This window comes from Sciurus carolinensis, chromosome 6, assembly GCF_902686445.1.
Source record: "Sciurus carolinensis chromosome 6, mSciCar1.2, whole genome shotgun sequence".
In the NCBI taxonomy this organism is placed as follows: domain Eukaryota; kingdom Metazoa; phylum Chordata; class Mammalia; order Rodentia; family Sciuridae; genus Sciurus; species Sciurus carolinensis.
Window position 1 is genome coordinate 35,392,588 of NC_062218.1, and position 22,843 is coordinate 35,415,430.

Below are 22,843 nucleotides of genomic sequence, written 5' to 3' on the forward strand. Positions count from 1 at the left end.
GAGAAAGCAATTTTCATTATCACTTTAGGGGCTAGAGAAATTCAGACTGGGGTTGGGTGTAAGATCAGGGCACAGAAGTCTTTCTGGAAATGAGTCTTTCCTGACAGCAAAACCTGACTTTGTTTCTGAATGTACGAACCAGCTCCTGTAGAGAGAACAAGCGCCGTTGACTCCTTCACATTATGCTTCTTCCTCTCTTCTGCCATGATCAGAATTCTGATGATGTTGAACAGGTAGTCCAGGGTTCCTGTATATTCTTCAGGCACGACAAAAGTCAGGATTCTTGGCCATAGCACCTGTGGAACGCACAAGGCAAGATGCAAGGATTACTTGTTCTTTTCTGTGACTTTTTCCTAAACTTGACTGAGGTCTCCCTCTGATTCAGAAACTTTCATTGGATATAATTTTACAGTTCATATCAGATCAAAATGAAATAAATCAGGTAAAATCTCTTTCATTTTCAGGTGCTAGTTGTAGTAAATGTTGGTTAAGGGTTCTTCCTGGGCTGTTTTTGGAATTTGGGGCAGGACTGTTCCTCATTGTTAGAGATGGATGCAGGTACCGCAGGAAGTCTGCGAGGCCCCCTTCACCAAGAGCTACTATTCCACTTGTCAGAGTGACAACTGAAATTGCCCTACATATTTCCCTAGACTTCTCCAATTGAGAACAACTGGGAGAGAATAGGGAAAGGGCTGCTCTTATTCTTTGTGTTTCAGGCTCTATCTTCCTGCTCTGAAGGTCTGGAATTCCTCTAGTTTGTATAAATACTGTTTCATGTCCTGTGTCCCCACCCAGGAACTCTCCCTTGCCATAATGGAGACCGTGGTGTCAACTTGGACTCTGTTCTCTTCATCTGTATTTTATCACCAGGTTAAGTCCCTTTCATTGTAAGATCGCTCATGCCCTTCTGCATTTCATTCCTACTGTCATGACGCTGCTGCTATTTCTGTGGGTTGTGGCTGGTCTGTTATATAGTCTCTTTGCTCAGATTGAATCTTGGTCCCTTGGTTTCCTACAATTATTATTTTCAGCCTTACCTGCGGCATTCCAAAGGCTAGTGGGTCCAGGGTTTTTAGGACCTTGAGGCTTGTTTCTTGAACACATTTCTCCCCCTTTTCTTCCTCTTGAGAATTAGCTTTCACTGTTTTTTCCTTTAAGAAAGATGAAATAGATGACACAAAGCTCTCATGTTGGTCCCTCTAACCTTATTTGGATGTGTTCTCGGACTCTGGAATGGAGGATACTGTCACTTAAAGAGCTCTAAAACCTGCTAATATTGGTCTCCAACATCTAATCCCTATTTGAAAGGGCCCCTTGGAGGAATGGGTTGGGAATACACCCCTGGATAAAATAGAAAAGCAAAAACTGTGAGGAACTTTGAGCAGAAGATATTCTGTTTCTCTATGTCTTTCAGGCCTTTTTCATGTTCTCTAGGTAAAAAAAAAAAAAAAAAAAAAAAAAAAAAAAAAAAAATTCAAAGCAGTGCTTCCTAATGTAGTGGATTGCAATTTCAGTTGTAACTTCTTCCTAAGATTGCTCAGATTTTACACTTTTTTTTTTTTTTTTGTACCAGAGATTGAACCCCAGGGTGCTTAACCACTGAGCCACATCCCCAACCAGTCCTTTTCAATTTTTATTTTGAGGTGGGGTCTCGTTAAGTTGCTTAGAGCCTCGCTTAAGTTGCTGAGGGCTGGTTTTGAACTTGTCATCCTCCTGCCTCAGCTTCCTGAGCTGCTGGGATTACAACTGTGCATCACTTTGCCTTGACTTTCACATATTTTTCATCTACAGAGAGCTGAGCCCAGTTATTATGGTCTCAATATTTGAATTTCCCCAAAATTCATATGCTGAAATCCTAACTCTCATGGTGATGGTATTAGGAGGAGTGGCCTTTGGAAGGTGATTTTTGAAATTGGTGGTCATTCGAAAGGGACCTCAGTGGGCTAGATAGCTGTCTATTATGTGTGGACACAGGAATAAGGCACCATCTGTGAGAAAGCCAGCCCTCACCAGACACAGAATCTTGGACTTCTCAGTGTTCAGAGCTATGAGAATAAATGTTCATAAGCCACACAGTATATGGTATTTTTGTGTTAGCTGCCCAAATGTACTAAGACATTAGTGCATTCGGTATCAGTATCTCTTGTTTCCTTAAAAACAATCCACTGTCTCTGCCCCTCCCCACACCATCCCCATCCCAAGTTTTTGGATGCTGGTTGTCTCCTCAGAGAAAACCGTGATTTAAACTCCCTTCCACTGTTGATACCATGTGTATAGATAATGGAGTGATGTTTATTTATTCTGAGAACTAGAGGTAGAGAAAAATTACCAGTGAAAGTGATCACAATGAAATATAACTTCGAAATCAGTTATTTAATTGAGCCCAGTCATTTTTTTTAAAGCCCAGTTTTGAGTGTGACACCCCAAACTGCAGCCCCTTCATACCAGTTTCCTGTTGGATCTTGCAAACTGGGAGAAGACGTAATCAATCAAGGGCCATCCTTCCCGAGCTTCAATGAAGCACTTTTCACACATGGTTTGGATGAGAAGAAGGGTGGAATTCCTCACCTAGTGTAGAAACAAGGCAATAGCAATATTTTGTTTGGAAGAATGGAAATGTACCTTGTCTTGTAACCTTTGTGAGTCATTCAAAGGCAAGAATTTTTTCAAAAGAGAATATGAAATTAACAATAAATAAATGGAGTAGGAAACAGTCTACGGAGTCACTGGAAATGTTCTCTTCAACCTAAAGCTTTCTCCCCAGCTCCCAAAGACACATCCCGTATTGTAAAATGTCAGAAACTTTGGGCTAAAACAATACCTCACTTTAAATATACTCAGTGAAGAGTATTGAAGGTAGAACTACGGGTCCTCAATTGCTTATTCACAATTCTAAAATCCAAACAACCCTAAAAATTGGAATTTTGTTTCTTAAAATCATTTAGGGGCAAAAATTAAATTGTTTTAAAGTTGTTTGTAGTATTTACCTAAGTATAGTGTGGATGTGCATACATTGTATTTGCAGAAATACCAACTGATTTAGATTTGGGAATTCTACCACAATAATGTCTTTCTAAAATCTGAAAAATTGTGAATTTGAAATATATCTAGCTTTCAGAATTAGAGGGAGAGATTATAATTTTGTGTTATAATATTGTTAGCAATTTGGTTTAAATTCATTTATTTGATTGCTTCTGTGGAAGACAGAAAGCTAAGACCCAATCCATTAGTGAATGAGTCATTTACTGCAGGGTGGGAAGTAAAAATAATTCTTAACAGAAAAGCAGGACTGCTTGATGGTCAAAATATAAAGACATGGAGTTACTCTGCATAGTAGGGCAAAAAAAGGGTACATCTTTTATTGCCTGGGGAGCTGGCTTTTGAACATATCCATGCTCTTTTCTTCTATTCCAAAGTATTTTCATAGTTCTATTGGCTTGGTCCACAACTGGAACACACACACACACACACACACACACACACACACACACGTTTGTATATAAACATATAAATTAATATCTATGTATAGATAATGGAATGATATTTATTTATGCATGCTCATATTTTACTCCATTATTATTTATTGCAAAGTTTTTGTTATTTTAAATAACAAAATAGCCGCTGAAGTCCAAAGTGCTTTAGGAAGTTTTTCTCCTCTTCTTTTCTTCTTCTGCAAAGAGTTTCCTACAAAGATTACAATAACTGCTAATTTCTGTGATTTCTCTCAGCATAAGTTCTATATTTTCTGATTTTACTACTTTAATCAAATAATCAAGAAATATTGAGCAATCTGCAATGTGTAAGACTTGCTCTCAGTGCTCTCTGGTTGGAAAATAGAATATCTAAGCTAAGAACAAGGTTCAGGGTTTTTTTGGGGAGGAGGGGAAAAACACATTTTATTTATAATTAACATTTATTTTTAAACTATCTGAAGAGCATTGATATAGTGCTGTTCTGGGCAAGAGTCCATTGAAAGGCCCTAAACTGTATATATTTTAGGATTCCACCTTCATGGAGTTTATCTTTTTGGAATTGAGTTATTTTAAAAATGGAATTGATCACTGATCTCTTTATAAAGCAGTCTGGCAGGTGATACTTAAAAAATCAGGGTAATTTCACTCATTCCTACAATTGCCATTAACAAATAAAAATCTCTATTATTGATAAAATACAGCATCCCTTCATGCTCAAAACACTAGAAAAAATTGGGGTAGTGGGAACATTCCTAAACATTATAAAGGCAATCTACGCTAAGCCCATGGCTAATATCATTCTAAATGGTGAAAAACTGAAAGCGTTCCCCCTAAAAACTGGAACAAGGCAGGGATGCCCTCTTTCACCGCTTCTATTCAACATCGTCCTTGAGACTCTAGCCAGAGCAATCAGACAAACCAAAGAAATTAAAGGGATATGAATAGGAAAAGAAGAACTCAAACTATCCCTGTTCGCTGATGACATGATTATATATTTAGAGGAACCTGGAAATTCCACCAGAAAACTTTTAGAACTAATAAGTGAATTCAGTAAAGTAGCAGGTTACAAGATCAATGCTCATAAATCCAATGCATTTTTATACATAAGTGATGAATCTTCAGAAAGAGAAATTAGGAAAACTACCCCATTCACAATAGCATTGAAAAAAATAAAATACTTGGGAATCAATCTCACAAAAGAGGTGAAAGACCTCTACAATGAGAACTACAGAACACTAAAGAAAGAAATTCAAGAAAACCTTAGAAAATGGAAAGATCTCCCATGTTCCTGGATAGGCAGAATTAATATTGTCAAAATGGCTATACTACCTAAAGTGCTATACAGATTCAATGCAATTCCAATTAAAATCCCAATGATGTACCTTGCAGAAATAGAGCAAGCAATTATGAAATTCATCTGGAAGAATAAAAAGCCTAGAATAGCTAAAGCAATCCTCAGTAGCAAGAGCGAAGCAGGGGGTATCGCAATACCAGATCTTCAACTCTACTACAAAGCAATAGTAACAAAAATGGCATGGTATTGGTACCAAAATAGACAGGTAGATCAATGGTACAGAATAGAGGACATGGACACAAACCCAAATAAATACAATTTTCTCATACTAGACAAAGGTTCCAACAATATGCAATGGAGAAAAGATAGCCTCTTCAACAAATGGTGCTGGGAAAACTGGAAAACTATATGCAATAGAATGAAATTAAACCCCTATCTCTCACCCTACACAAAACTCAACTCAAAATGGATCAAGGACCTCGGAATCAGACCAGAGACCCTGCATCTTATAGAAGAAAAAGTAGGTCCAAATCTTCAACTTGTTGGCTTAGGATCAGACTTCCTTAACAGGACTCCCATAGCACAAGAAATAAAAGCAAGAATCAACAACTGGGATAGATTCAAACTTAAAAGCTTTCTCTCAGCAAAGGAAACTATCAGAAATGTGAAGAGAGAGCCTACAGAGTGGGAGAATATCTTTGCCAACCATACCTCAGATAGAGCGCTAATTTCCAGAATCTATAAAGAACTCAAAAAACTCTACACGAAGAATACAAATAATCCAATAAACAAATGGGCTAAGGAAATGAACAGACACTTCACAGAAGAAGATGTACAAGTAATCACCAGATATATGAAAAAATGTTCAACATCCCTAGTAATAAGGGAAATGCAAATCAAAACTACCCTAAGATTTCATTTCACCCCAATTAGAATGGCGATTATCAAGAATACAAGCAACAATAGGTGTTGGCGAGGATGTGGTGAAAAAGGAACACTCATACATTGCTGGTGGGGTTGCAAATTAGTGCAGCCACTCTGGAAAGCAGTGTGGAAATTCCTCAGAAAGCTTGGAATGGAAACACCATTTGACCCAGCTATCCCACTCCTTGGTCTATACCCAAAGGACTTAAAATCAGCATACTACAGAGATACAGCCACATCAATGTTCATTGCTGCTCAATTCACCATAGCCAGATTGTGGAACCAACCTAGATGCCCTTCAGTTGATGAATGGATAAAGAAACTGTGGCATATTTATACAATGGAATATTACTCCGCAATGAAGAATGATAAAATTATGGCATTTGTAGGCAAATGGTCGAAATTAGAGAATATCATGCTAAGTGAGATAAGCCAATCTCAAAAAACTAAAGGACGAATGATCTCGCTGATAAGCGGATGAGGACATATAATGGGGGGTGGGAGGGGCTAGCATTAGGTTTAGGGTTAGGTTTAGAGTTAGGCTAAGGAGAGCGGTAAGAATGAAGGAAAGAAGGACTGTGTAGAGGGAAAAGAGGGGTGGGAGGGGTGGGGGAGGGGAAAAATAAAATAAACATTATTACCCTATGTAAACGTAAAAAAAATAAAAAAAAAATAAAATAAAATGGTCACTTTTTTTTCTGAATTCTGTTGCTGTAGTAAATTTCATGGATTGATTTTTTTTTATTCTTTAAATTAATCTCACATTTCTGGTATGAAATGTAATTGTTCAAACTGTATTATGATTTTATATCTCTCTGGGTTTAACATATGCTAAATATGTCTATTTGGGTCACAACTATTTGTTGTAATGCTTTTGCTTTGTTTTGCTTTTAGTCTTATAGTTACTTTGTAAAATTATTTGAGCAATGCCTTCTTCTGCTTTTTGAAAACTTCTGTAAAATTAACAATAATTATTTTTAATCTTTAATGGAATTAGCATTTGAAATCATTTTGGGCACAGATTTTTATTTGTGCGAAGGTGTTTGATAATGTAATGTGATTTTAAAATGTACATATAAAACTATTTAGATTTTCTCATTGTTATTGCATCAACTTCTGAGTTGCATTTTATTGATTGATGCATTTTAATTATATATTTATAATTTGGGGATTTGTTGTTATGTATTTGTACATGCACCTAATATAATTTGGTCAATTTAATTCCACAGTGCCTCCTTGTGAGTTGTGATTTTAAGGTCATTTCCTGTTTCATCTAAATTGCCAAATTTCTTGGCACAATGTGTATGAACATGTCTTCATATGTCTGAAATACATGCCTAGAACAGCTATTGCATGTTTAGTAATTTTCTTTTTAAACTTCCAAACTATTTTCAAGAATGGCTATATTGTTGAATTTTTTAATCAACCAATATATGAATGATAAAGTTTTTCCAAAACTTCACCAGAAAAAAAAAAAAAAATCTCTATTAATTCTCTTACTTTTGTACTGAGATCACCCATGACAACTTTGACTGTTCTTTCAACTGAAGTGATGTGATCCCTCAACTTGGGCTCTGGAAGACAAAGAGATCGTGACGTCAGAGTCAGTAGGAGTACAGTGCTTTTAGAGTTCAGGAAAACCCATTAGAGTTATGGCACATAATTGTAAAGTCTTTTGTCTTTACCATCTTACGTTATTCAGTTATTTTTTACCCTCTTCTTCCTAACCCTTTAAGGAGTCTGTGTCTGTCTTTACTTCCTGTTACATTTGTTTAATCTTGTTTAAAATGTTTGATTCCATCAGGATTCAATACAACATGCCTGGTGGATTAGCTCTGAATTTTGTAAGACAACGTCATGTTTTCTGATATGCTAATTCTTTAGTATAGTACTAACTAATTTTTAAAAAAATCCTACATTATGTTGTGCAAAAATGAATTCTCATTTTATGGAATTGAAGATATCAATTTTATGATGCATTATTTTATATTACACCAAAAAAGAAAAAATAGTGGTTAATTTAAGATTTTTTAAATGAAAGATTCATTTGATATTATGAAAATATTGAATGTTATTTTTGGAATTAATGGATTGTGGTAATTCATTAAATTACTCTCTATTTTAAATGTACCAATATCTAGTACCTCTTGCCTCTTGCCTACCTGCTGTTTGTCATTGATTCACTTAACCCACTTGCTGGATCTTCTAAATTTTAAATTTGATTCTCAAAAATTCTACTCATCTATTTCAACAGAATGTATAAGTATCATGAAATAAAAGAGGCAACTGAAAATGCTTGTTTAAAAGCAATAGAATGCACAAGACTGAGAAGACAGAGTATCATGTGCATGTGATGTTTTGCAGATAACTTAGGATCGAATTAGGGAATGCATAGGCTTCGGGTTGCTTCTTGATATGAAATAAACCACTTTGTATTGTCCCTAATGCTTACCCTCAGCACTGATGACTGATTTTAACAAAGTCAATACTCCTATTCGAATAACTTCTTTGTTACTTCTTATTTGTTCATCAAAAAATTCCATCAGTTCTGCTGGATTGGAATGGGCTGCAGGTTTAAGAAATACTGGGGTCATAAGAACTCATTTTCATCTCAGGTAAATGCTTCTGCATGGGAAGAAGGGAATTTCATCATGAGGATTGTCAAAGTCACTCTTCAATTGGTAATTTGGTCTTATGATGTCATCATCAGTATTGCAGAATTAATTAAGCAGTTTGGCTATTAAGAAAACTTTCTGTATCTAGTAGGCTCACTTCTCTTCACACCTGTGGATGTAGCCTTATTTGGAAATTAGGATCTTTGCAGATATAATCAAGTTAAGAGAGGGTCGTTGGAGTGGGTCCTGTTTCAACATGACTGGTGTCCTTATAAGTAAAGGAGAAGAGACACAGGTTCGTAAGATGGAGGTATGAAGATGAGGCAGAGACTGGAGTGATGCTTTACCAGCTGTGAAGCTAGAGGGTTACAGGCTTTCCACAGACAAAACTAAGGAAATGCCTGGCTGGAGGACAGTTTGTTTCAGAAATTGTCAGAGATAAAGTGAATTAGTTAATTAGGCCAATAAGGAAAGTATAGAAACAGAGGGGCTAGTCAAGAGAAGTAGAGCATGATAGAAATTATGCAATGAAGTAGGTGTGGTGACAGTTTGACTGGAGAATAGAAGTGTGGGAGGCATCAGATGGGTGCATCCCTAGGAGCTGTGCTGGTGCAGTTTTGCATCCTGAGCCTGGGACCTTGATGTCTCCTGTGTCAATCATTTCAACCAGGTGATGAAGGGATTGTGATGGTGTGCCACAGGGCAAGAAGATAAAGGAGAGAGGAGAGAAGAGAGGAGGGAAGGCGGGGGTATTGAGGGCTAAAGAGGCTTGAATACAAAGGGACGACCAAGGATAAAAAGGAGTGACTTAGAAAGATAGAGGACTGAGACAGACATCATCACCTATGTACATGTATGATTACATGAATGGTGTGAATCTACATCGTGTACAACCATAGAAACAAAAAGTTGTACCTCACTTTTATACAATGAATCAAAATGCAGTTTGTAACAGTAAAAATAAATAAAATTTAAAAAATAAAATTAAAAAGAGGTGAGCCTGGGGGTGTCTCTCAGTGGTAGAGCATGTTCGTAGTATGTGTAAGTCCCTGGTTTCATACCCAGCATAAACAAAAGATAAATAAAAATTGGAATGGAAGGATTATTTGCTTAACATTATACAATTATTGTTGTCTATATGCTAAATCCTACAGAATGTTCAGTGAAATCATTAGAATTAATGAGAGAACTTAGAAAGGATGCTGGATGTAAAATCCATATATAGTGCTTTGAATTTGTATATCCCCCAAATGGCATTAGAAATTATTATTAAAATGACACATTTTCCAAAAACGGGGTGACTCACTCATCCTAGTTTTCCTGGGACTTTTCTGGATTGAGAGCTGAAAATTCTATTTCCCCAGAATCCCCCAGTCCTGGGCACACTGCTCTGATTTGCTGCCCCTCCTGGAGACTTGTGGAGAGAGGGGCAGGCACAGAATGTTGTGAGCTGAAGAAGCATTTTGTGTGTGTTAGTGTGGCGATAACTAAAGTGATAGTTTGCACACCATCTTACCATTGTTGTTTTGGTCACCTGGGGACTTTTTTATTAACACCCTCAGGATGCAGGATCCTACCTAGAATGAGGAAACAGCTTGAAGCTTCAATTTCATTTTCCTTTGCTGAATGTTCTGGAACTCTGCAGAACTGAATGGGGAGGAAAAAATTAGGTGCCAGAAGTGAAAAGTAGAAAACCAGCTAAAATCAAACAGAGTTGACAGCATGACCCTCTTACCTGGTGGAGCATATTGACAAAGATGGATTTTCTCAAGGTTTTGGGAAGGACAATGTCATACAGGACTGCTGCAGTCAGTATCTGTTTGAGACTCTAAAATGGAAGGGCTCGCAGGTTAGGCGGAGGCCACCAACGATGTGGTGGTCCAGGACATGGGATGCAAATAGTTAAAATTTGTGAGCAGGGCAAACTCATGACCTTCCCATGGCTACACGTTTTCTTCAATGACTGGGGCTCCCTTCGTGTGGTGCAGTGCCTCAGCATCTCGGAATGACGTTTCCCAATCCCTTCCTGGAGTTTCCATCACTAGCTAAGACAACCTGCCTCTGCCTCCCATTTGCCAAGGGGTATTTAAATTCAGCTGCCAAACAGCTATTTAAGTTCCATAGGTCCCTTGAGACTCAGGGTCCTCAGGAGGGTTGCAGGGTCCTCAGATCTGTTGTGATTCAGTTGCTTTAGGGTGCGGCTCTTACCTGGGTGATGTGGAAATCAATCTCTTGGTCTTTATACTGGTTCAGGAGCCAGTGTACCTGGTTTAGGGCAAATTCACTGAAGTCTTCCCGGTGAAGCAGCAGGCTCACGGTGGGGCCATGGACCTTAACTATGGCCAAAGTCTGTAGAAGCAGCAAAATACACCATTTCTAACACATGGTTATGCTTTCTATGTTTCCAGGGCATTGGGAGGACCCCACATATCTTTACAGGGTGCTTTCGGGCAAGAAGAGTTTCTGTAAAAATCTCTTAAAAATGCTCTGTTGCAGGTCATTGCTTAGGCAGGGCAGTATTTATATCTACATCTGTATCTGTATTGATACTCATTATAACACTTGCCCTTCTTTCCCTATTTCTTTCATCTCTAATAGTCATTTTCTTTTATATATTAATGAATTGAAAATTGCCCTCCTTTAAGAAAGATTTAGTAACTCCACATCTCCTTGACCCAGTACGTTTAGCCCCACCCAATTCTCTCTCTCCCTTTCTTGGAATAAAACTTTTTGAAGGAGTCAGGTATCTGTCCTATCTTCACTTCCCAACTCCCATTCACTCCTCAATTCACTATGATTTCCTCTCCAGTCGACTATGAAAATGAACAAGTTCCCGAGTACAACCTAGAAATGTAATAAATTTTGATCATAAAAATTTAGATATCATGAATATTAGGAAAAAGAAAAGAGTAGCCACAAAAACCCATAGATGACACTGTGTTTTATTTTTAGATTTTTAAAAATTTTATTGGTTCTTTTTAGTCATACATAACAGTAGAATTCATTTTGATAAAATTATATAAGCATGGAATATATCTTATTCTAATAATTAGGACCCTATTCTTGTGGATGCACATGATGGTGGAATTCACTATTTTGAATTCATATATGTACATAGGAAAATTATTATGGATTCATTTCACTGTCTTTCCTTTTCCATTCTCCCTCCCTTCCCTTCATTTCCCTTTGTGTAATCTACTGAGTATCTATTCATCCCTTCTCCCCACTTATTGTGGGTTAGCTTCCACATATTATTGCAAACATTTGACCTTTGGCTTTGTGGGACTGACTTATTTCACTTAGCATGATAGTCTCCAGATCCATTTGTTTACTGGCCAATGTCATAAAGTCATTCTTCTTAATGGTTGAGTAATATTCCATTGCATGTAAATGCCACATTTTCTTGATTCATTCATCTGTTGAATGGCACCTAGGTTGGTTCCATAGTTTAGCTATTATGAATTGAACTGCTATCAACATTGATGTGGCTGTGTCGCTGTAGTATGCTGATTTTAAGTCCTTTGGATATATACTAAGGATTAGAATAGCTGAGTCAAATGGTGGTTCCATTCCAAGTTTTATGAGGAATCTCCATACCACTTTCCGTACTGGTTGCACCAATTTGTATTTCTACCAGCAATGTATGAGTGTACCTTTCCCCCCACATCCTCATCAGCATTTGTTGTTTGTATTCTTGATAATTGCCATTCTGATTGGAGTGATATGGAATATCAGTGTAGTTTTAGTTTGCATTTCTCTAATTGTTAGAGATGTTGAACATTTTTTCATATATTTGTTGACCACTTATATTTCTTCTTCTGTGAAGTGTCTGCTCAGTTCCTTAACCCATTTATTGATTGGGTCATTTGTGTTTTTGGTGTTGTTTTTTGATATCTTTACATAACTTAGAGATTAATGCTCTATTTGAGGTGTGGATGGCAAAGATTTTCTCCCATTCTGTAGGCTTTCTTTTCATGTTCTTGATTGATTCTTTTGCTGTGAAGAAGCTTTGTAGTTTGATGAATTCCCATTTATTGATTATTAATTTTACTTCTTGAGATTTAGGAGTCATTGAGGAAGTCAGTTCCTGAGTCAACATGGTGGGGAGTTGGGCCTACTTTTTCTTCTAGTATGTGCAGTTTCTGGTCTAATTTCTAAGTCTTTGATTCACTCTGAGTTGAATTTCATGCAAGGTGAGAGATAGGGGTTAAATTTCATTCTACTACATATGGATTTTCATTTTTCCCAGCACCATTTGTTGAGGAGGCTATCTTTTCTCCAACTGATGTTTTTCGACACCTTTGTCTAGTATGAAGTAACTATTTTTGTGGGTTTTTCTTTGTGCCTTCTATTCTGTTCCATTGGTCTTCTTGCTTGTTTGGTGCCTGTACTAAGCTGTTTTTGTTATTATAATTCTGTAGAACAATTTGAGGTCTGGTATTCTGATATCTTCTGCTCCACTTTTCTCCCTAAGGATTGCTTTGTCTATTCTGGGCCTCTTATTTTTCCAGATGAATTTCATGATCACTTTTTCTATTTCCAGTGAAGAGTGTCACTGGAATTTTGATGGGATTGCATTGAATCTGTATAGTGCTTTTGGTATATAGTCATTTTGACAATACTAATTCTGCCTATCCAAGAACATGGATTTGTCTTTCCATCTTCTAAGGTCTTCCTAAATCTCTTTCTTTAGTTTTCTGTAGTTTTCATTATAGAGGTCCTTCACCTCTTTTGATAGATTGATTGATTGGTTAAGTATCTTGTTTTTTTGAGGCTATTGTGAATGGGATGGTTTTCCTAATTTCTGTTTCAGATGATTTGTTGTTGGAGTATAGGAACACAGTTGATTTCTGAGTGTCATTTTTTATACTACTACTTTGCTGAATTCATTTGAGTTTTTGAAGTTTTCTGGTGTTTTTTCTGGGGGGGGGTGTCTTCTAAATACAGAATCATGTCATCAGCAAATAGAGAGAATTTGAGTTCTTGTTTTTATCCCTTTAATTTTTTTTTTTTTTTTTTTTTTTTTTTTTTGCGGTGCTGGGGATCGAACCCAGGGCCTTGTGCTTGCAAGGCAAGTACTCTACTGACTGAGCTATCTCCCCAGCCCAATTTTTTTTTTTCTTTTAACTAATTGCTCTGTCTAGGGTTTCAAAGTCTATGTTGAATAGAAGTGGTGAAAGTGGACATCCTTGTCTTCTTCCTGTGTTTAGAGGGAATGCTTTCAGTTTTTCTTTGTTTAGAATAATGTTGGCCCTGGATTTCTTATGTAGCTTATACAGTATTTAGGTATATTTCTTGTATCTCTATTTTTTTCTAGTGTTTTAAACATGAATGGATGCTGTACTTTGTCAAATGCTTTTTTTGCATCTATTGAGATATCATGTGATTCTTTAAACTTATTTATGTGATGAATTACATTTTTATTTCCATGTGTTGAACCAATCTTGCATCCCTGGGATGATACCACTAGATCATGGCGCACTATCATTTTAATGCGGTTTTGTATGTGATCTGCTAGTATTTCATTAGGAATCTTTGCATCTATGTTCATCAGGGATATTGGTCTGAAGTTTTCATTCCTTGATGTGTCTTTGTCTGGTTTAATAGACTTTTTGTTTATTTTACCTATTCTTTCCTTTTTTATATATTTTAATTAAAAATAACTTACACCATTTTTTAAAACAATTTTTATTATAAATATGAATTCCTATTACTTGTACATACCAATGGTTTTCACTGGGACACTTCCATACATACACATATGGCATTTTAATCATGTCTAGCTTCCCTACAACTCCCTCTTCCCTCCCCACTCTCTCCAATCTTCTCATCTCCCTTCCTTGATAGTTCCTCTTCTACTTTCAGGTCATCTTTTCTTTCTTTCTTCTTTTTTTAAAAAAATTTTCCACATATAGAGAAAACATGCTACTTGTCTTTCTGTATCTGGTTTATTTCATTTAACATGATCAGGATGACCTCCAGTTCCATCCATTTCCTGCAAATGAAATGATTTCATTCTTTAGGACTGAGCAACATTCCATCATATATGTATACCACATTTTAAAAAATCCATTCATCTTTAGTGAGCACGTAGGCCGAGTATGAAACTTTATTATTGTAAACAGTGTCATGTACAAGTAACAGGAATTCATATTTATAATAAAAATTATTTCAAAAAATGGTGTAAGGAATTTTTAATTAAACTACATAAAACAAGATAGGTATGCAGGTATCTCTTTTGTATGCTGGTTTCATTTTTGGGGTATATACCCAAGAGTGGTATAGCTGAATTGTATGGTAGTTCTAGTTTTAGTATTTTGAGAAATTGCCATACATTTTATCTATAGCGGTTATGCGAATTTGCATCAAAAGTGACTAAGGATTCCTTTTCTCCATGTCCTTTCCAGTTTTTTTTTTTTTTTGAATGATAGCTATTCTGACTGGGGTGAGGTGGACTCTCAATGTAGTGTTTTTTTTTTTTTTTGGCGGAACCGGAGATCGAACCCAGGGCCTTGTGCTTGCAAGGCAAGCACTCTAACAACTGAGCTATCTCCCCAGCCCCCTCAACGTAGTTTTGATTTGCATTTCACTGATGTGATGGCTAAAGATGTTAAGCAGTTTTTCCATATATTTATTGTCTATTTGTACTTCTTTTGAGAAGTGTCTGTTCAGAAATTTGCCTGCTTTTAATTGGACTAGTCATTCTTTTAATGTTAATTTTTTGTGTCCTTTGTATATTGTGGATATTAACTATCAGATATATAATGAGTAAAGGTTCTCTCCTACTCTGTAGATTGTCTCTTTACTCTGTTGATTGTTTCCTTTGCTGTGCAGAACCTTTTAAATGTGATGTAATTGCTTTTTTCAATTCTTGCCTTTATTTCCTTAACTATTTCTTGAGTTTGAGTCAGGAAATTGTTGCCTGTGAGTGTATCTTTCCCTAAGCTTTCCTCTAGTGGCCTTGCAGTTTCAGATCTTACATTGTCTTTGACCCATTTTCATTCATTTTTGTGCTCGGTAAGAGATGGGGATCTAGCTTCAATTTTCTATGGATGAAAATTCACTTTCCTGAGCACCTTTTGTTGAAGAGGCTATCTTTTCTCCAACACAAGTTTTGGACATCTTTGTCAAGAATCATATTGCTGTATTTGTGTGAGTCTATTTTATTCCATTGGCTGTGCTGATTTTTATGTCAATCCATGCCGTTTTTGTTACTATAACTCTGCAGTATATTTTGAAATCCAGGAATTGTGATGCTTTCAGCATTGCTCTTTTTGCTAAGGATTGCTTTGGCTATTTGGGATCTGTTGTGGTTCCAAATAAACTTTAGAATTATTTTTTTCTAGTTTTGTGAAAAATGATATTGATATTTTAATGGGAATTGCATTGAATCTGTAGATTGTTTTGGTAGTATGGCCACTGTAGCAATGTTATTTCTCTTAATCCATGAACATGGGAAGTCTTTCCATCTTCTAATGCCTGTTTTTATTTCTTTCTTCAGTGTTTTGTCATTTTTCACTGTAGAAGTTTTCACTTCCTTGGTTAGGTTTACTCCTAGGTACTTTATTATTATTATTTTTAAGCTACTCTGAGTGATATTGACTTCCTGATTTCTTTCTCAGAAGTTTCATTGTGAAACACAATTCTTAACTATATAGTTCTATAGTCTACTTTTTCTAGCTAATATTACATGATGATTTTTTTTTTGCATTGGATAAATTTTATTTTAAAGCAGACCATTTCAAGACTTAGCTAATAACAACAACCATTTATTCTATTCAAGAGAGTATCAAGCTAGGTGTGGTGGTATATGCCTGTAATTCCTGCGATTAGGAGATGAGGCAGGAGAATCACAAGTTTAAAGTCAACTTCAGCAACTTAGTGAGGCCCTAAGTAACTTAGTGAGATCCTGTCTCAAAAATAAAATAAAAAAAATAAAAAAATAAAATGGGCTAGGGATGAGATTCAGTGGTTAAGTGCTCCTGGGTTCAATCCCCAATACAAAAAAATTTTATTGTTAGGTGGTGGTTCTTTCACCAAACATTTCTAAGCAACAGATACTTTTCAAGCCTTTTCTTGATTGAGCACCATAACAATGGACTCTATAGATCTTTATTCTTCTTAAAAATTTCTTCTTAGTTTTTAAAATGTTGACCTACTTTGTTCTCCTACTCCTAGTATAATTCTCAATTTCCTGTCATGAGTCCTTCCTTTGCTTTCCCCCAGAAGTCTATTTCTTGGCACTTTCTACTCTACATGCTCTCCCTGAATGGTTCTATCTATAACAATGATACTAATATCTCCGCAACCAGTTTTTGTTTTTCTTCTGAACTCCAATCCTGAATATCCCTGTACTTACTAATATCTCCACTTGAATGAACCACAGACATTTGAGTCAAAATGTCTACAGTAATCCATGTTGTACTGTCCAAAATTTGTTCCTCCTCCCATTTCCTTATCTAAAGTCATGGCCACCAGATCACTTAAATCAGAAATCTAGGAAACGCACTAGGTGTTCTCCATTTTCTCCACAAGAAGCATTCAATTCATGCTGATTCTTGTTGAGTCTCTTCTTCAGCATCTGACTTCATTGATCAAGACCATGGACACTACATTAATTGATCCTCTTATCATTTATGACCTTGCCTTAAGCCTTCTCTATTCTGGATCCACCTTTTACACTGACATTACAATGATTTATTTTCTAGCATTCCAAATACTTGATTTAAAAGCTTAAATGTTTCCCATTTCTTGAAAAGAGTCCCCAGTCCTATGTCACATGCCAATCTTTTCATAGTGTGATTGAACTGCCTTTCTGGTTTCATTTTTTTCTGCTTTTTCTATCTCCTGTCCTCCCTCCAGCTCCCTTTCTACACTGCCCTCACTGAAGCGGGCATGTTTTCCCATCTGTAGACTTTACGTTGGTGGGTTTGGTTCCTTCTTCAGGGAATGCACCTTCCCTGTGGTGGGCAACCTCACAGGCTGCCAGGCTCAGTTCCAATGCTACGCTTCACCAGCGGAGGGAAGTGTCTTCCCTCTGTGCTTCTGTACCACTTTGTGTACCCTCTTCTTCATTTGCCTGGCTCTTCCTAGGAAAAGCAAAGGGTAGCCATTCTAGATGCCTTTAAGAAAATTTTAATTTTAAGAATATTTTTAAAGTTCCATGCTTGCTAATGATTTAACCAATGCAGCTTTTACTCAGCAAAGGATACAATCAATAATGCGAAAAGAGTGGGAGAAAATCTTTTGCACACACTCTTCAGATAAGAGCACTAATCTCCAATATTTGGAAAGAATTTACAAAACTTTACACCAAAAATACAAAGAACCCCATCAATAAATGGACCAAGGAACTGGACAGACACTTTACAGAAGAAGATATACAGATGGTTAATAAATTTATGAAAAAATGTTCAACATCTCTAGTAATTAGAGAAATGCAAATTAAAACAACTCTAAGATTTCATCTTACTCCAATTAGAATGGCTACTATCAAGAACACAAACAGTAATAGATGTTGCATGGATGTGGGGAAAAAGGTACACCAATACATTACCGGTGGAGTTGCAAACTGGAGCAGCCACTCTGGAAGCAGTGTGGAGAATCCTCAGAAAACTAGGAATTTACCCCCTTTTGACCCAGTTATCCCACTCCTCGGTTTATACCCAAAGGACTTAAAATTAGCATACTACAGTAACGCAACCACATCAATGTTTATAGCAGTTCAATTCACAATAGCTGAATTGTGGAACAAACCTAGATGCCCTTCAACAGACGAATGGATAAAGAAACTGTGGTATATATACACAATAGAATATTATTCAGTCATAAAGAATAATAATATTATGGCATTTGCAGATAAATGGATGGAATTGGAGAATATCATGGTACGTGAAATAAGCCAATCCCAAAAAACCAAAGGCTGAATGTATTCCCTGATAAGTGGATGATGATAGATTATGGGGGTGGGGGGATGGGGGTGAGAGAAGAATGGAGAAACTTTAGATTATGTAGAGGGAAATGAGAGGGAGGAGTATATGAGAAATGAAATGAGACAGATATCATTACCCTATGTACATGTATGATTACATGAGTGGTATGAATCTACATTGTGCACAACCTTAGAAACGGGAAGATGTACCCCACTTGTGTACAACAAATCAAAATTCAGTCTGTAAAAAAAGTAATTAAAAAATGCTCTCATAACTTAAAGTGTAGGAAAGAAACTGAGCTTGAGAATATAGCTCAGTATCAAACCTTTTATAATATGCCAATAAAGGAAACTAAATTCAATCTAATTTATGTTACTTAAAAGTCACAGCAATTAAGCAAGATAAGGATGGGATTATATATGTGAACGCACTTCATAATCTATTCTCTAATAGGACATTGTGGTATTTTGACACAGCCTAGTACATTCTTTAAATGTTATTTTATTTAATCGTGATGTTCATAGGTGCTGGAAATTTCTGCAGCCTGTTGTTTTCCCAGTGTGTAACTCAGCTCAAATATAGGTTATGATATATAAGATGTGAACTAGCTCACATTCTCGCTATTTTACTCACTTGTTCTTTTTATACTTTGAAATATCAGTTTCACAAGAGTGTGGTTTAGGTCTGTTTAATCCTTGCTATGTCCTCAGTTCTGGAATAGTATCTGGCATGCCATGGGGATCCAATAAATATTAGATGAAAGAATGACTAAATAGTGATTTGAAATAGATGGAAACATTGAGAGATCTGATAAACCTCAAAAAATACAACCAGTAGTGTCAGAAAGAACAGGCTCAATTACCATGTCACAAGGAGAGAGGAGTTTCAAAGAGCTCTATGCTTGATAATGATTCAATTACCCTAGGATGTTAAAAAAAATAAATGTCTTAATAAGTTAAAGTTTAGAAAAGAAACTGAACTAGAGAAGGTAGCCAAGTATTTAACCTTTTATATATCACCACAGAGAAACCTGAATAGGGTAGGATTTAAACCTAGACCTGGTTGTGACCAGCACAGAGGGAGGTCTGGCAGAGGCCTGCAGAGGCGCCACTCACTTGCATGTGGGAGGCCATGGGGGCCCATTTCTCCATTATGTACCGGAACAGCATGAAGATTTTGTCAGATAGTCGGTTGGCGTCCAATCTGGGATAGGGGAAATCTTTCCAATGGTTGACATACTTGTAAATGGCCTTGCTGAATTTCTCAAGGGCTGCATTAAAAAAGTGCATCCACATAGATTAGGCATATTCAATGCATTTCCGACCTGTATTTTCCACTTTAGTTTATCAGGACATAACCCCATCATAAGTCAAAGAGCTTTTGTATGCCAAATGGGGATGTGTAATACAGAGCCCAGAACTCAAGACAACAGATAGAAAAAAAAGGGAATCCACTTCAACCTAAGGGAACTTTTTGCAACCAACTTAAGACAGTACAAATACAATAATTTCATTCTTCTTTAAAACTGAGTATAATCCATCCTATATATACACATCATATATATATATATATATATATACACATCATATATATATATATATACACATCATATATATATATACACATCATATATATATATATATATACATATATATATATATATATACCACATTTTTTGATCCATTCATCTATTGAAGGGCACCTAGGTTGGTTCCATAGTTTAGCTATTGTGAATTGAACTGCTATAAACATTGATGTGGAAAATGAAATTATGGCCAGTAAATGGATGGAGTTGGAGAATATCATGCTAAGCGAAATAAGCTAATCCTCCCCGCAAAAAACTATTTATTTTTCTGATATGTGGATGCTAATTCACAATGGGGGGCAGGGTTAGGGAAGAATAGAGTTACTTTGGGTTAGGTAGAGGGGAGTGAAGGGAGGGAGGGGCTTTGGAGGTAGGAAGGATAGTAGAATGGATCAAACATTATTACCCAATATACATACATAGCTATACAACTGGTGGTATTCTATATAATGTATAGACAGAAGGAGAAATTTTACTCCATTATGTATGATGTATCAAAATGTATTCTACTGTCATGTATAACTAATTAAAACAAATAAAAAATTAAAAAGAAAGTACAAATGCAAATAAAATAATATAAAAATATAACCACTGACTGCGAAGAATATAAGAAAGGGAAGCACTATAACTTGTGAAGAGAGTACTGATGATTAGTAAATATGTAATAGTTTAATATTCAATCTTACAACAACAATAAATGAACATATAAAAAGAGTTCAGTCAAGTTAGTAAAATACAAATTAAAACTACTATGAGACTTGACAACACACCATCCAGAGTGGATAATATTTAATATAAAGCCAAGTCCTGATAGGACTAAAATGTAGCTGGTATTCTTGCATACTGCTGGTAAGAGTGGAACTGGTGTAAACACTTTGGAAAACTCTTTGGCACTATCTATCAAAGGTGAATGTGACCCATCAATTCTAGTCTGCAGATACAGTCATTTTATACATATAAAATAAAATATATATACCAAAAAAATCTTGTAAAAGCATGTATGGTCAAAATTTCTGCCAATAGGTAGAATGGAAGAGCAAATTATATTATAGACATGTAAGAGAATATAGAAAATGGATTATAGTTATCAGTATAATATGAGTCTCATAAGCAGATAAAACTACTTGTGCTAGAAGTTAGGATGTAGGAGGAAACATGAGTGTGTCCCACTTCTTGACATGAATGGTGGTCACATGGATAACCTGTACATAGCTGGTTTGTATGATTTTCTGTGTTTTCTTCAATGAAATAAAAATGTCACCTTGGACTTACAAAAATATCATTTGATCCACTATTCCATTTGCATCAATACATCAACTTATATTTTTCCTTGAGCCCTCATGCTACCCATTTCATCAGAACACACAAAAAATTCATAGTTTACTTCCTTGAGGATACTCTTACGTGCAAAGAATACTTTGGACAAAGCCCTATGCTTGAGAGCTGACCAGTTATGAATTCATTCATATTCCTTTGAAACTCCTTTCAAGAATTTCTGGCTACATTTTATCATCAATGTGTGTGTGTGTGCGCATGCGTGTGTGTAGGGGGTGTGAGAGAGAGAGAGGGAGGGAGGGAGAGACCACTGGCCTGTGAGAAACAAGACAGAAAACATGGCATCCTGTTGGGTCACGGTATTTGAAGCAGGCAGTGAAATATCTGCTTAATTGCTGACTGAGCGAATGCCTCAATGTGGACAAATGGATGGATAAATGGATGAATGGTTATTAAATTTTATGCCATTTCTTTAGTGGTATTCAGGCAGAGTTGCTGTAACATCAAAGAGCACTTAGGTACATTTATAGTGCAAAGACAGAATTCTCTTAATTGCCATAATGATTTTCCTCTTACATTATTTGTTGTTAATACTGGAGGTAGAGGCTCCAAAGTTTATTTGCAGGAACATAGTGTTAGCTGTGACTATAGTAGGGATAATAAAAGTAATAGAAAGTGGAATCTAGTATAAAGAAATCTAGGAGAGTTGCTTAAATTCTTGAATCAGGCTCTTATGGTTGATTTGCTCAGCTCTGCCACGTGCTATTTATATGACAGTACAGTTATTTATCTTAAGTCTCAATTTTATCATCTGTAAAATGGAGAAAAAAGTGTCACCTACCTAATGGATTTGCTGTGAAGGTTAAATGAAACAATAATAATAAAATTATACCCAGGGCAATAAATACTCAATATATATCAGATAAAAATATCACCTTAATTGAGGACAGATCAAGAGGAGAGTAGTACAGTGGGATAGAAGGGGCTTGGTTGACAGGTAAAGACATTTCTGAGAGCACAGGCTGCTAGGTATTATAAAATAGTAATGTTACAGTATGTGAGAAGTGGAAGGGATCCTAACAATCACTTTTTCTGATGTTTTCAGAAGCAGAACTGGGGCTGAGAGAAGGGAGGTGTCAGCTGCTGTGGCTCAGTGACAGCACAGAAACAAGAATCTAGGTTTCCAGACTCATTCAAGAAGCCTCCCTCTGCACTACAGATATTTTCTCCCAGGAATTCGAGCATATGTTCTTTTTTTGTAGGCTCTTGATTACTATAGATGTATTTCAGTTTTAGGTAGAGGGGGCTTTATGACCAGAGTTTGCCTGTTCATTTTTCTTCAATTATGTGATTGCTTGTATTTTGGTTACTTTGTTTACTTATTGTTATTAGATTTTAATCATTCACAAATTAACTTACTGCCGAGATCTGATAAACTCTCATAATTATTGTGGAGAAAGTGTGGTCCTATTGAAGAAGGATGCTAGGAGAAGAGGAGGTTGTGCAGAACAGTATACAGATGAGTCTGGGTGGTCATGTGGACCCAGGTTGAATGCCCCCTGTGCAACCGTGTCGCTGCCTCGGGAAAGCTGATTGATTTTCATGATCTTAAGGTTCTCATCTACACGATGGGATGATGGGCTTACTTTGCAGGATTGTTGTGAGGACTGAGTGAGGGAACTGCCTGCAGAGGGCCTTCTCCGTGGGAGGCACTCAATAAAAGGCACCCCTTAGTATAAGACAAT

The 22,843-nt window shown here is 36.4% G+C and overlaps 1 protein-coding gene across 1 annotated transcript in view; it reads right to left on the reverse strand.

Moving 5' to 3' along the window:
* Mroh2b (maestro heat like repeat family member 2B) overlaps nucleotides 1-22,843 on the reverse strand; it is a 73,678-nt gene that overhangs the window by 45,167 nt on the left and 5,668 nt on the right. Inside the window, exons 6-14 of the mRNA XM_047554729.1 lie at nucleotides 19,354-19,508; nucleotides 10,515-10,655; nucleotides 10,042-10,134; nucleotides 9,884-9,953; nucleotides 8,144-8,257; nucleotides 7,192-7,265; nucleotides 2,446-2,568; nucleotides 1,038-1,151; nucleotides 140-296 (exon numbers count right to left, since the gene is read on the reverse strand). Of these exons, the coding sequence (XP_047410685.1) occupies nucleotides 140-296; nucleotides 1,038-1,151; nucleotides 2,446-2,568; nucleotides 7,192-7,265; nucleotides 8,144-8,257; nucleotides 9,884-9,953; nucleotides 10,042-10,134; nucleotides 10,515-10,655; nucleotides 19,354-19,508 (1,041 nt within the window). The remainder of the gene's footprint in view (nucleotides 1-139; nucleotides 297-1,037; nucleotides 1,152-2,445; nucleotides 2,569-7,191; nucleotides 7,266-8,143; nucleotides 8,258-9,883; nucleotides 9,954-10,041; nucleotides 10,135-10,514; nucleotides 10,656-19,353; nucleotides 19,509-22,843) is intronic.